General features: G+C 39.1%; 1 protein-coding gene across 1 annotated transcript in view; it reads right to left on the reverse strand.

Moving 5' to 3' along the window:
- The window catches only part of CUBN (cubilin), a 149,054-nt gene that overhangs the window by 57,613 nt on the left and 75,793 nt on the right, over positions 1–15,648 (reverse strand). Inside the window, exons 32-38 of the mRNA XM_052803346.1 lie at positions 9,983–10,139; positions 8,188–8,304; positions 5,781–5,894; positions 4,399–4,527; positions 3,992–4,124; positions 1,600–1,805; positions 138–319 (exon numbers count right to left, since the gene is read on the reverse strand). Coding sequence (XP_052659306.1) covers positions 138–319; positions 1,600–1,805; positions 3,992–4,124; positions 4,399–4,527; positions 5,781–5,894; positions 8,188–8,304; positions 9,983–10,139 — 1,038 coding nt within the window. The remainder of the gene's footprint in view (positions 1–137; positions 320–1,599; positions 1,806–3,991; positions 4,125–4,398; positions 4,528–5,780; positions 5,895–8,187; positions 8,305–9,982; positions 10,140–15,648) is intronic.

Consider the following 15,648-nt stretch of genomic DNA (forward strand, 5'->3'; position numbering starts at 1 on the left):
ATTGGAAAGTTGACATAGCAAAACCAATAAGCCACTCCAGATCCTCAGAAATTCTTCCCATTTCTCTTGTAGGTTTGTCTATTTATCATTTTTACCAAAGTTAATTGAAATAAAGTAACTTCTCACAATGAAATCACCTTTAGCTTGTCATAACGGCATCTGTGATGATTTTCAATATCCATCTGCAGGATACGGCCATGGATAGCTTGTGAAGCATTAACACTTATTCGCCACTGATAATTGGAATTGTGAGGGTAACTTCTGGGCCAGTGTGGTGAAGCTATTTGTCCTCTGTTTCCCACAATGTCATTTCCATACACTGAAAAACAAGAAAGAGACAACTAATGCCTCTAATTCACATAGATTAAAAGAAGCATTGGGGCCCAGCTGGGAATATAGCTTTAATTTCAGCCCATCTGACTTAATTTACTTAGGACTAGACAGCACTGCGAGGCATAGACTTGTGTTTCAAACAGTCCTAGGATGCACATCTTATTATTTTCTTCTTGTGAGGGATGCAGTGTGCCCTTATCTGAAGGAAATTACCCATTCGAGCCATGTGGCTCTACATGTAGGAGAGGTGGGAAGATGGCACATATAAATTCCCCTCTGACTCTGCCTACTTCATGTTCATTTCTTCTCAAGAAGCATTAAATAATAAAATAATCTTTTTTTAAAATGCCTTTGTGTGTTCTGGCGAAAAATGGTTCTGATTTGATTGAGCTCTGAACTATTGATAATTCCTTTTGAAAATGAGTAGTAAAAGTCTCAAAGTAAGGAAAATTAGTAGAAGTTTAGCTTGCATAATCAGAATGGCTGGGGATGTTTAGCTTCAGCTGTCTGTTCAAGCAGCAAGTCAGACTGATGTTTGCAATGGTCCCTTGAAATTTTAGATCTATAAACTGGCGTCATTTTCTTTTCTTCTAATTCTGCTCCCTGGTTGATGGCATCTAGATCCAAAGCAGAAGATGGACACTGTCATACTCAAAAAGCAAAATGGAAAGCTGGGAACGCGATGTTTTTTTCTTAATTTATCAATTGCCTAATAAAAGGCAACATAAGCATTAAATACCATTGCTCGCTCTCAGGTAGCAAAGACATATGGTCAGATATTTTTAACTCTAACAGGCTACTGGTAAACTTGGGTTGTCATAGAAGTTTTTAGTATATAGCTCTTATTCCTATCTTCACAGCCCAATACTGCTGAAGGAAGAATCTGAAAACCAGGTGATAAACTGTTAGAAAACAGTCAACGAAATAGATGACTTTTTCTTTCTGTAATCCATGGAATTTTTTGCTTCTGGAAGGATAATATGATCAATTTGAAAAAATATTGTCTGTTATGATAATTTAAAAAGATAGAATGTCATGTATAATTCTTCTGATTATGTTATACTTACATACACAGGAGTTCTGTTCTGACAAGTTTTAGAGCATCCTTTTACATTCAGCAGATATTTTACAAAACATTTTTTAAGTGAATTCACAGACTTGCTGACTTCAACAAGCATTTTCTAATAGACTTTACAGGGCCAAACGTTCACATTTTGGAAGTGTTATGAAAGAACAATAGTTTTCAACTAAATAACATTTACTTACAGTGAGAGAATGTGGCCTTGAAGCCAACACCAGTGCCTGAGCTGTCTGAGACAAATTTGACCCACAGGACATATCCAACAGTAGATGTATAATTTGAAGGCAAAGAGTTCCCGCAGAATCGTCCTGCCAGCGTGCCTGTATCGTTCCCTTCACGAATCTCCAGGTAATCTTTGGAGCATCTGCTACTATCTTCCACCTGGAATGTTCTGTTTCAACAGCAGTAGAACAGCATTAGCAGGCACATGACTGGCACATACTGCAGAGTTTGCCCTGCCAGGTCACAAATCCCCCTGTGGCTGGTATTCTACTGTAACAGTTAATAAGAAGTCAGCAACAAAACGCTCCAGAACCCAGAAGTCACTGATCATCACCTGGCAGGGCTCTTTCCTTTCTAGCCCCTTATTTCATGACAGAGCTTCAGTTTGCAAAGTTATATTTTTTAAAGAGTTCTCAAACCCTTGTACTATTTTTTGGTTCTACAACAACAACCACGAAACACAGAAAGCCCCTGCTATATAAAACAGATTTTTAATATAAGCCCAGGTCAGACTATTTACTGGGTGCACATCTGTTGGGTGCAGAGAATACTTCTAGCCTTGCAAATCAGTTTGCAATTCCTTCATATGTGTTTTATTTCAGTACACTCTCCAGTGAGAAAACAACTTCCAGAGGCCTAGGTTCATTTGTAGTTAACACCTCAGAGCTCAGAAATCCCTTAGAAGTTTCTCCAGAATAAGAAAATATTACTGCTTCTCTGAGTTTCACATAGCTGGGTGCACAAAATAATAATAAGGATTGCTATGAAAACTTCTAAACCAATTTTTACCCTAGAAAAGGAATGGGATTTAGAAATAAAATTATAAATTCTAAATTATTGCACCAAGAAGAATGCTAAATATATTCTAAAAATCATTATGTTATTCTAAGTGAAGTGCTTTGATTCAATCCATTATACTTTTCAGAAGCAGGCTATAAATATATAGTAAAGATTCCAGAGAGTGCCTCTTATAACCAATGCCCCAAATATTTATGCTTTCTGATTTTCTGACAACAACTCCTCCCCTTCAGTCCTGAATATAACCATATGTGTTCAGTGTACACGTGCTGTGAAATGGTTCCAACCGCTCATCTGGATATACTTCAGAGTAATTTAAAGCTAAGCCTCAAACTGCAAGACAGGGATTTCTGTTCAGACTGAGCTGAAGAAAATGAATGTCTCATGCCAACAAGACTTTATAAACCCCTAATATTAAATTAAATAAAATAAATACTGCTTTCTAACACAATTACTCCATGCTTTCCAGTATTTTCAGCTTGCCTTTCAGCTATGTGTAACTGAAGAAAAAGAGTTTACATCTACTCAGTGTCACTTTATATAACTGAACGTATGTTCCACTGATAGTTTCTGCTTCACACTAGAGTTCTGTTTTGGTTCTGAAAAGTTGTTATTCATTATTTTGTAGAAAATATTTTGGAAAATGTTTTCAGGCTGTAGTACTTTCTCTCTGCTTCAGTGAGCAAAGGAGGAATAGAATGTCCTTTTTATTGAGTTAGTGAATCAGTATGTGCCTAACAAATTGCACCTTATGCAGTCAGCATGTTATTGGGCAAATTTTCCTTTTGCCCTGATTAACTGTAAATGCAGGTTTCAGAATTACTTTTCTTTTTCTGCTGATTCTTCATAAGCTTTGCATAGGGTCACTGTTCTCTTTCTTGGCAGCAGCCACTGTTTGATGCCAGGAAACGGAGAGGCTCAGAAATTCACATCATGGGTAAGGAACAACCTAACGACCCTGGTAAAGGACTCCACATTGTTCTGTGGATCATGCGTGACTTTCCGGTCAGAAGTCTTCAAAGGAAAGTTACTCTGGTGAAGGGAAAACAAAATTCCTTCAGATACTCTCCTGGCCCCTGTTGTACCTCCACTGCTATAATTGTTGGAGAAATTTAGAAGACTTTAATATCAATTCTAACCTTACAATCTGTGGAGTATCTGCACCATTTATATTACTCCACTACATAATAAATACTACAATGAGTCTGGTAGTAAGGAAATAGTAGGAATTTCCTTTGTAAAGAAAAGGCAGAGCAATGCTAAATTTCCTCTTCTTGTTTATAGTGAGTGAGAACTGGCTTCTTCAGCATCCCATGTTGCTCAAACAGTAAACCAACTATTTATATAATACTGTATATGCCTTAATATAAGCAATGACTAAGATGGGAGAGCAGTGATTGCAAGTTGCCACTAACCACCACTGTGTTCTCTTTCCAAGCTACTCTAAAAACATGTTTTAGCTTTATCATCTGGTAATTACATTTCCTAATAAACCTAGAGCATCCTTCCTTCAGGTCTGTTAAAGGGCTGAATAATAACCCCTGGCAATGCATTTACATGAAGGACAGCTGGAGACGGTTGCCAGGGGAGCTGAGGATCGTCCAGACACATTCGGTGTTGAGCGGATATGGCTCAGGATAGCCAGGGCTGTTGAAAGCTCCTCTGTCCATGTGGAAAGTACCCCCGCAGGCTGCAACAAGAAGGAGACAGCAGAGGCTTGAGAAGGATAACATAGAAAAAAATACCTTGACAGAGCCAGAGCATTTGCTAATGAAGAAAGCATTTCTCCTTGTCTCCTTGTTCTTTAGCTTGTTGATATACTGGCTGAGACTTTGGGCAAAAAAGAGGAAGGGCAATAGGGGATTTTTAAAGAGGGAATGTCAGAGAGACAGAGAGATACAGGATCTGTTCTTTTTCTTAAAAGTCAGAGGCATAAGGTACCAACACCTGTCAGATGGACTTACATGATGATGATGCAGCATAGGTGGCATGGAAGCCCCTGGCAGCAATGTTATTGTTGGAGATGAAGTTCACCACCAAGGCATTACCAAAAGAAGTGATAGGATGTGGTATAGTAGTGCCACAGTAACGGCCTGAAAGAGAACAAGCCAGAGAGAAAAAAAGGAGTGTTAAGCATGTAATTACTACTGCTAATTTAAGATTTGGGGTTAATGTCTGACAGCAACCAAGAGTAATTGTTGTTGCTTACAATTGCAGTTGTCAGTTCAATCTACATAAAAATGAAATACTCCATTTCATTAGCAGAGAACTCAACTCTGGTGGCAATTTTTTTTAACAGAGGAAGGACCTCCTGCACTCCAGGCACCCTAGTCACTGGCTATTCTGTCACTGAGCTCCTTTGTGTTCACTCTATCCAGAAATTACAGCCTAATTGGAAAAAAAAAATCCCATCAAATATATCTGACAGTAGTTTCCATTTCACTCAGTTGGTTTCTGATGAAAAAAACAAGTGACAAATAACAGACCAGTTCTCCTGTAATGGATTGTAAGATGGGGATTAGGAATATGAATCATGATCTAGGAGAAAGGCATCTGACAGCAAAAAGAAAGATAGCAGCTAGTATCCTGGTTATCTTGCCAAGCGAAAGCCAAGGGTAGGAGACCAAAAAATGAATTCTGCTCTTCATTACAAACCATTTAAATTGCGTGCAGCCCCACTGCTGCCAAGGGAGCATATACAAAAGTAGAGTAAGGGAGAGCATAATCAGGCACAGATATTCCGAATTTCCTGGAAAGGAATTTGAGGCAACCCTGGGGATGTGAGGGGAGTCAGGACCACCCTGTGTCCTGGGCTCTCTCATGGCTTCCTGGCAGTATAAGCACTGAATTTTGCTGCTCCAGACTGCTGCCACTTGAAGGTGATGACTTGGGACAGAGATGTCAGGAGAAAGCTGTAGAAAATTCAGGAACCAGCAGAAAATCAGGCTTTCCAGGACTTGAGGAAAATCCATTTTCTGCTCCCAGAAATCTGCAGCTTTCTTTACCTATGTTTAGTGTGGACTGTGCTTATGAGTGTGGGTTACGTTATGGTTTTGTACAATTAGCTGGGAATTCAGTTTAAACGTAATTGCTTGGTTCCCAATATTGTTCAGCTAAGGAGGAAGGAAAACAAGTCAGAAACAGAAAACACACAGTCAGAGCCTGGGAGGACTGTGCCATTCACACTGAAGACTTATCCTCCATCCCCAGTCTCCTCTAGCTGGAGTGGCCAAGGAGCTTCCTTTACCAGAGAAAATCCATGAAAGAGGACACTCACAGAAAACCTTCTCCTGCGTACCTTGGGTGTAGTTCTATATATGAAATAAACAAGGGAAAGGTACCATACCTCGAAGAGGAGCCTCATAGTTATTCCCATCCAAAATCTCCACAAAATCGGTTGTACAGTTTTGTCTATTGTTTTCAGTATCAAAGTCGGTGAATGAGAGTGTGACGTGGTTGACTGGCAACAGCAAAGAGTGAACACTTAAAAAGAAGTTTGGCATTTCACAGAGAACTAATTACATGTAAACAAATGTATGACCTTTTCTTTTCTCCCCTGAAGTCAATCAGTCCCTTGAAAGTGTAACATCTGAAGTAGTTTAATCCCTGATATGTGGAGTGAATTTGATGGAAGTGCATTAATCCTTACAAACCTTGCAAAGTTCCTGGTAAATCTCTTCATATTTCAGTACTTTCTAGTACAATCAACATCAGAAGTGTAGGATTTTACACATACACATGAATCTAAGTTTCCTAATATCTGAACAGCTTAATTATATACTGAAAGTGTCAGCAAATACAACATGGAAAATTTACACACATTCAGAAACAAAACTTATTTCTACATATCCGTGACCTTCTGTCCCTTTGCGATCTATACCATAGATCCAGACAAAATGTGAATTGATGCTGCCCTGCTCCAGGCTTAGAAAGAGTCGGTTCTTTCATCGTTTTGTAACATTCCACATACATCAATTGGACTGGTTAAAGGATCATTAACTACCCTCAGCTATATTTGTACAGAATTGGATTTTCCACACCCTTGGACTGCAGGCTACGTCCTGAAAAAGAGGATTTCTGACTCAGGGTATTTTTTACTCTCGTATTGCTCTTGCTTGTCTGATTTGAACAAAGGTGAAGTCACAACTGGAAGAAGAGAGGCTGTCCTCAACACCAGTCTGTGATAGTAGTTACTCCTGGCCTTAGAGTCCCTATGCAGCTTGAGCAGGTCAGAAAGAGTCTCATGATTTAGATGATAACTAAGTTTTCTACCACATTGACCAAGCCTGAATTTGACACAAATATTTTGCTTTTCACTGGGCTACAATTAATTAGCTAGAATAAGCTGAAATGACAGACATGGACTCAGGCGCTGCATTCAGCAGGGTGCCACTGACTGGCATTCAGCTTTACAGGCTGTGTGTTCGGCACTCTTTTGTGTCCTGTCTGGTCAATCAATTACAGCTATCAATGCAGGTCCTCAGGATACAAAGCAAAAAGGGAAAACACAGTGGGTGGCAAGACCAGGAGACTTGTCGGCCTTCTCAGTCAAAGCAGGGCAGGAACTCTGCTGTGGTTTGCCATTGGCTAAATCTATTGTATATGGCTATGCCCTGTAATGCTGTGTGACTGGTGTAATGAAGCCATGTGTACCTGTACCTGTAACTTGTGGTATGTGGTGGTCCTGGCAGTAAGTGGAGGAAGTCATTACATATATAGGCTACTTCTTATACAGCATTTTTCTGATCTCTTATACTGATGTAAATCAGGAGACAACATTTAAGTATGAGTTTTCAACCTGGATCCAGGAAAATATTTTCTTTAAAAATAAATGTTGTGTAGGTGAGGAACGGCTTTGATGATGTCCTTTTCACGTCTTTGTATAAGAAGAACCTATGCTAAAAAAAGTATTGCTTATCTCCTGATCTTTGTTTTGGTGTTTTCTTTGGCAAATTGATTTTCATTTTATAACTTAGCAAAATAAACTTATAAATGTGGTTGGAACATTCTAGGATTTTAACAACAATGGCTAAGTATCAGAGGAACAACTGAAGTATAGTAGTTGCTATTAAAAACAAACATTTATTTTAAATGATGTTACCAGGATACTACTACCCAACTGCAAATATTTTTTAGGAATCTTAAACAATGTAAAGGTAATATTGAGTACTAAAGGGAATACCGGCATCTGATGGAAAATATTTAGTGGTTTATGATCAACCATAAATCTGTCTAAAATTAGACAGGAACATCTGAGGGTATATCTATGTGCATAAGACCAGTTTATTTATACTCTTTTTTATTTGTATTTTAAATTGAAATTCCTCTGTACCTTTTCTCATTATTTAATTAAAATTTCATTTTCTTATGTTAACATCATAGACTCGATCTAACACAACTCTGGCTTGAAAAATCCAGACCAAAATAAGAGCAGCTAAATACAAGTGCTTTAATTACATATAAGCCCTTAGATGTGAATCCAGCTTCACATAGTATTCAACACCTCATTTATAATTGCAACACTTCGGTCACAGTGAATCAGCTAAGATGACAAAGTTGTAAACTGTTTTCCTCACCATGCACTAAATCTACAGTAAAATCAGATTTAGGACAGATTAGGAGAGCTACACTCTCCAACTACCAGGATGCAGAACTTCCTAGAGAAATAAAGGAGGAATTTTGTATTGTTATTACAGAAAAGAAGATGAGGATGTTAGTCATCCCAGCTAACTATAAAAGACGTTTTTACTTACATGGTTCCTGAGCCTGAATAATCCAGCTGCAGTTCTGATTGTTTGGGTATTTGGCAGGATACAGAGGAGAGGAAATTGCTGCCCCAACTGAATCTGACTCTATGAAACTTCCGCATGCTTTAGAATGAAACACATACACATACACACACACGTAGATATTTATATATACAAAACACAGATTCTGTAGTGAAAATGAATGCATAAAATGTAACATGCTACATCAATGTGAAATGAAGATAAAATTCAAAACAGTAATTTATCAGAAAAAGACACTTAAGGACTAGCTCCCAGCACCAGGTGTACTTTCTTGACCTGGATCCACAGGCTGTGCTGCACCTGGATGACCATCTGAGAGAAGCCATAGTGGCTTGGGAACAGACCTTATCTTTATCAGCTCCCCATAGCCCAGAAGAGCAATCGTGGGGCCAGAATAACTTGGTTTCAGGGTAGTCAATCATACACCCATTTCTCTGATCATTTGCCTGTGTTGGCAACTAGGAAGGAAAAAATCATAAGAAACCCTCCAGAACCTTCCAATGCCCAAGGATGGCATCACACTGCACTGGCATGATCCTCTTGTGAGCTGCGTCAACAAAACTGCAATTGTGTGAAATGTTGCACATGTGCAAGAGCTTGGCTAACTGCGTAACTTTGGCTGACAGTGCTGAGTGCTGCCATGCCTCATTTCTAAGCATACTGACTCATCATAAAACCCCAGATCTGAGCTTAACACATAAACAGCAGGGTAGGGAGTTAGGCACCAAAGATTAAGATTCATTTATCGTGCTGCGCTGCCTAAAACATTGAGCAGGAGATGGGACTTACAGAGTTTTCTCAGGAAGAGGGAAGTTGGGTTGCCTACATCCTAGGTAGGGAGCACTTGCTCACCAGGCATGTTTTGTACAGGGCCTAATCCAGTAAATGTGCTCTGAGAATGTTTAACAGATTAGGCTTTCATAGCTGTTAGTCAAAAATGCCTAATTAGTATCTAACTAGTACCTCAGTAACTGGGGTTCCTGAGATTTTTGCTGATGCAGACTCATCCTTTCCTTTATAATTTTTCAGATTATTTTCAAAGAAAAAAAATTTCTTGGAAAAGTACTCATTTATAGTGAAAAGAATCCTACGAAGAAAATGAGAGAAAGGGATTTTCTTTGCAAAAACTAAATGGCTATATCTTGGGGAAAAATGTTTCCAAAGTTATTGTGAAAAAATGAAAGAAAATCACCTATCATCAAATAGTATGTAATTTAATGAAAAGTTCTGGCCAGTCGGTGTCATTTTTTATTAAAAAAGAAACCTTGTAAAATACCAATTAGTCCTTCACAAATTGGATAGTTGATGTTTGGCAGGGTTTGCAGGCCTGAATCCATGGACTTCATCAACAGCACCACACAGAACTCTTTTATAGCTTTTCAGATTCGTGCGCATGGATAGACATATAAAATGTTATTTTGTCACTAGGTCTGTGGAAACTGCCAGTTGCACATTTTTCTCAGGACAGTTAGGGGTAGCTAACCCTCTAGGGAGGAGGAATAAGAGACAACTGATGTGTGCTAGATGCCTTGCTATAAAAAGTACATTTTTTTTCTCCAATCAAAGAATCTAAGATGATCCTTAGATTTTAAATTCTTTAATCAATAATTTGGAAAAATTCAGTCCTGTTAAAGGTACACACTGGTATGCTGCATGTATAGAAGCAACACTTCCTGTTATCAGCTGTGCTAAAAATTGTGCCTAATACAAACAAACTGGTGATTAGATAAATTTGCATTAATGTAAATGATGAAATTACCTTCAGTAAAGCGAGCACTGAAGCCCCTGTGCTGGGTCGTTGCATCAGAGCGCAGTCGGATGTACATCAGATTCTTGGAGGATGTGATAGTAGGAGGATGCTGTGTTCCACAGAGTTTTCTAAGAAGTGGTGCTTCATTGTTAGCACCATCAAATACCTATTGTGAAAAGATCAAATGGAGTATTTGGTTTCAATAGGAGTACTGAGAAGACTTTTATTTCTCTCCCTCTCTTATATTTCATACATTTTGATCCTGACACAGCCCTGGTATGGGCAATGCAAACAAACTATGCATTGCTTATCTTAATTCTGTGGCCATTTAAAAAAAATGCATGTATTTGAGGCTGAAGCTACGGTAGCCTTTATAACAAAAATGCATCAAGTAATCATCTTCCTCTGTGTATATCTGGTATGGAAGCAACCTTTAACAATCCAGATATTCCCATATGTTTATTGTTTTCTGTTAATGGCTAACATGAGTTCCTGTGCAGCTTTTATTGAGTTAAACCCTACATCTTGCATCAGTAAAGACTTCTAAATTGGCCCTAATGTGCAACTAGTGCACCAGTGGGAGCTATGACTATCTATAAAAAGAGACTAGGATTATGGTTTTTAGATACATGTACCTAGCATCAAGGATCAGAGTCCATATATCTATGCTTTATACTAGTTTTAGGGTGCTGAATTACACACATATACAGGAAGTGCTATTTAAGCAGATGGTAAAGAAAAGTAAAAAAAAGGGAGGAAGAAAGCAAAGACGGTTTTACAAAACTTCACTTTTAATTTTGCCACAAATGCCTGCCTTCTCTTTTTTCCCTTTACAGCTGATAATTTTGTTTCCTTCCTCTCTGTTTCACAATCAGGAAGAGAAGGATAGTGAAGTTAAAACCGATGAGTTTCTAGATTAAGCAACATCAAAATTATAACAAGAGAAAATACAGAGGTGGAAAATCGCCACAGCCTCAAAGCGTCCCACTAATCTTTCTTAGCACTCCAGTAGATGTGATTTGTTGCTGCTCTATTTGGAGCCATGGGCCAGGCTCAGAGTCCTTGTGCCTGATTTCAGAAATGATAAGCACTGGAGCCAGGAGCAGTTGCATGACCCACAGAGGAAAAGCCTTTGGGCTACTGGGCAGCAGCAAGAGTTTAATTCAGTTCCTGTTTCAGCATTAACGTCTTGCAGTACCATAGGCACGTCATTTAATATAACCTGTGACTCAGCTTCCTATAGCAAAATAGAGAAAAATATGGATAAAAATGTGGATAGGAGGACTGGAAGATATTGAGGTGCTAGGATGTTAAAAGCTATATAAAAGCCCACTTTGAGCAAAATAATGCCATTGGGTTAGAAGAAGTGTAGTTTTTATTAAGATTGCCTTCTTTTACTTCAAAATGCCTCAAATTCCAGCAAGTCTGTGCAATGCAACACCAATGAATTAAAAATTTCTAACTAGACTGTCTAACACAATGCAACGTTTCTGCCTCCAGTATTCAAAGGCCTTTGAGAGCATTAGTGAAAAAATATATAAAAACAGTAGCTGAGAGAAAGGTGACCTGTCTCAAATAAACCTCGGAGCTAAGAAACAAAGGACAGAACTCCTGCTTAATCCACTGACATACCCTACATAGCCAATGCTGTATTCATGAATTAAACATTTGCCCTTGGGCCTATAACACTAGCTAGCTGTGTGGGACCTTGTGACAGAGCATTAAGTGTACTGCGATGTCTGTAAAAATGAATACCTGGTAGAGAGACCCAAAATATCCATCCATTCAACCTTTTCTTCTCTCTTGGTATCCTGCCACAATCAGCCTTTTAATACATAGTGTGCAGTGTTTATTCTTCTTCTGCACATATATACTGTATATAAATCAGACTGCCTGGAGTTAAAAACCACAAACCATGGAATGTGAAAAAAAGCAATGACTAACAAAATAATCCTTAGGAATTAAGGTACTGTCTTTGCCTAGACAGTAGTGAGAGGATTTTATCTGAATGCTAGAACTGAGAATAAGCATTGCAATGACAGAGGGTAAAGAGAGGCCCTGACTACAATTCGCAGAAACTGCTGTTTTTGATGGATCTGTGCCACTCTGCACAGCTGAGGATATGACCATTGACACATGGACTGCTGTGAGACTCGAGTAGTTGAGCTGTCTCACTTAGGAAGGTATTAAGGATGAGTAACATAAGAGTCTAAGTAGGCATTTCATTCTAAGAGCTTTCTGGAATAAAGAAGTCTTTCTGTGGTAATACTGGGCGAAGGGCATGAAGTCAGAGGAATGTTTTCTAAATCAAGTGTATTTGCTGTTTCTGGGCAGCTTGCTTGAAGAACAGTACTGTCTCCTCTGTCAGAAACCCAGAAATTATTCCTAGCCTTTACACTTGCTAAAAATCTGATTCAAGGAACAGTTCAGCATAAGCATTAGTGAGATACAGCAGCAACTCTCAGGAGTTACGGCAGCTACAAGTTAAGCAGGAACAGTAACACATGGATATTGTATGGCTGCATCATTTTTGCTCACCTGGTATTTATTATCTTAAACTGTTTTATAGGGAGGATTTCAGTCTTGAATCTAGATCAGAAACCACAATATTCACACAGTAGTTCAGGAAAGAGTTGTGTCTCTCTGCTGCTTCTTAAAGTTATTTTGAAAACATCTAAGAAATGCATTTCTGTGTCTGCATGTGTAAAGGAAAATGATGCATCTGCTAACTTAAAAGCCAAATTTTCATTTGCACTGTGCATAGCAGCAATTTGCTCTTCCCTTTCCACAATGAACATAACTGACTCATTGCCTTCTTGTTCAAATGCATCCTGCATTTTGCAAAAGCACGTGACAAAAAGATACTTTTTGTCTTCTGAGCCATAAAAAATCCGCATATTTCTAGCTGTCCTCTCTTGGAAGATCCTCTCTGCCAGCACCTGAAATAAATGAAGTCATACCTCCTCTCTAGCTCCCAGAGGCTTACATTTCTACATTCCTGTGTACTACTTGTTGTACTGCAACAGGAAAGAAAAATAACATTTACTTAATCAAAGCCACTGAAAAGAACAAACTATTTCTCCCTCCCCTTTTCAGTGCCTTGTGCTACAAGCTCTGCCTTCCAAGGCACATCCTCCTCAAGTCTCCAAATACTTGAAACTCTTACTGACCTGCACTCCAGGTGTAGCGTCAGATACAATACCCGTTAAACAAATGGGCAAGAAATACAGGAATTAGTGCATTCACTATTTCTTTCCCTCTATTTTCCCTCAAAGAAACAAATTTGTTTGTTGTAAGACACACTCTCCAGATAGAAATGGGCTGATACACAAAGATAAATTAAAAATTTATTCCTTATGTATGGTGACAATGAGAGCAAAAATTCTTCTCAAAGATCTTATGCTTTCTACAGAATATAATGGAGTTATATTTGAGATCAGAGAAAGTAAAGGCTATACGTCCTCATTTAGCAGATGAAGAGTTGTTCATCTGTTCTGAGAACAGATAAGGTACAGAACTGAGGCATAGAAACTGAGGAATCAACTAAATTTAGGCAGCTAAGTGAATGAAGAATGTGCTTTTTGGTGGCCTGGACTACGCTCTGTGCACTCCATCCATTGACTCTAGAGGGAGCTCAGAGCAGTTACACCGTGGGTTACTGCTACAGGCTTAGAATTAATTTAGCAGAATCTGTGTCTGTGCTCAGATTCACATGTGGAATCATTGAGCAGAACTGAAAAACGCACTGGGCTTTTTGGAGTTGCAGCATAGCCAAGAAGCAGCAGACATGAGTATTTTCCCTCCCTCCATTTTGCTCACATAACAAATGTGCAATGGAAAACATTACAGGAAAAAAAAATACATTTTCATGTGTTCTCCACAGAAAGGAATTTATGGTAGAAATACTTAAAAAAAAAAATCTCGAGTCATAACTCAGGGAAAAATGACTGGGTCTAGAAGGGGAAGGATGAAGGAAAAGGCCATTGGTACACTCAAGGGTGGAGGGGAGCCCCAAGAGAACTCACAGAGCAAATAAAATCCATAAAGATAACTAAAAATTTAAGAAATAGAAAAGGGTGGGACCACTGTGTTACTCATACACAGTAGTTGTTCCTATATTAGAGAGAGAAAAACAACCCACCAACTTCCTTAGCTGCCCATATTTTCCATTTATGCAGATTTTGGAACACAATTCCTAAACCATTCATGGTCAGACATCTACTTATGTATTTCCAGGCACTCTCTGTCCCTCACTCTCTTCTCCTAATACTGTGTGAGGCATATAGCAAGCATCGGAATGAGATGAACACAAATCACATCCAAGTGTTGGTAACAAGTGATTTTCTGCTTATTGGCGTACCAGATAGAGAAAGAAACCCCATCCACTCCTTTCTTGCCCTGCTGGTCCCCCTACATTAGCACTGAAGAGCTCTGCTCTACCTCATACACCAGAGCCTCAGAGCCCTTCGTTATCTCTTAGCTTCAAATCAGCATTCTCCCTCATCCATTTTCAAACCACCCTCCACTTGGTGGACAGTGATTGATGCCTGCATTAAATTTAAATCTCCCTCCTTGCTCACATTGCTGCTTCAGTTGTGTTTGCACAGCTGTGGCTGACGGGCAACTTCCTCCTCCTCCACCCCCCCCCCAAAAAAAACCCCAAAGCAGAAGTAAACAACAGATACTCATACGGCAATAGAGGAAAAGGGCTGTCACTGCACTGCAATCGTCTGCAAACATTGCTCATGCAGAGCTCTGCCACAGCCATCTCCTCTACCAGCTGAAGGACTGATGCCTTTCAGTGATTAAAAACCCAGTGCCTATATCCGGCCTATAAAGGTAATGGGTGTTGTGTCTGTAACTGCAAGGAGCTCAGTACTCTACAAAGTGTTTAGATAGGTACATACATCCATTGGCATCAGGTTTAAGAGAGAAACTTGTATTTCAGGTCTTTTCAGAATTTAGCACTTAATTTGTGAACTTTTTTTTGGCATTTTTACCAGTACTGCCGTTTCAGATGGCCTGTGTTTCTGTCTGGCAATCTGATTTTCTACTCCTGTGTGATACCACAGAAGACTTGGAGATTTTTCCAATAGATTTTCCCTTTCAGTGATTCCCCCTGATGTAGTTAAACAATTTAAATAAAAAGACATAACCATATTTCCCTATGCTTCAGAACCAGAAAAAAAAAAGAACAGTCATTGTACAAAGATGTTTTGTGGCCAAATGAAATCTTCAGTTCTGCTCAGCAAAATGAGGACACATTTCCTTTTTTCTGGTTCAGTACAAAAAAGCTTTACAAGGCAATGCTGTTAAAACTGATGCTGTTTTCAAAAGAGTCCCAGCTCACGCCAAATTGAGTTCTCTGTGAATGACAGTTTATCAAGGAGAGCTGGGTTTTGGGCTACGGCCACTGTTTCATCTGCCTGGTACTAATCACACATGCCTTTATACTGAGTGTCATCATGTCCCTGCTCCCAAAAGGCCAAGTGGAGACGTGGAGATTTCTTCGGTTTTGTGCACTGATAGAGCAGCAAGTTGAATTTCTGTGACATCAACAAAAGCCTACAAACCAACAGCAATGTGAAGCTTTTAAGAGAGCAGTGGCTCTAATGAAGCAATTAAACAGACAGCTGAGGAGCACCTGAATACACAGTGCATACATAAAGAAAACC

The sequence above is a fragment of the Harpia harpyja genome, chromosome 1, assembly GCF_026419915.1.
Source record: "Harpia harpyja isolate bHarHar1 chromosome 1, bHarHar1 primary haplotype, whole genome shotgun sequence".
Taxonomy (NCBI): Eukaryota; Metazoa; Chordata; class Aves; order Accipitriformes; family Accipitridae; genus Harpia; species Harpia harpyja.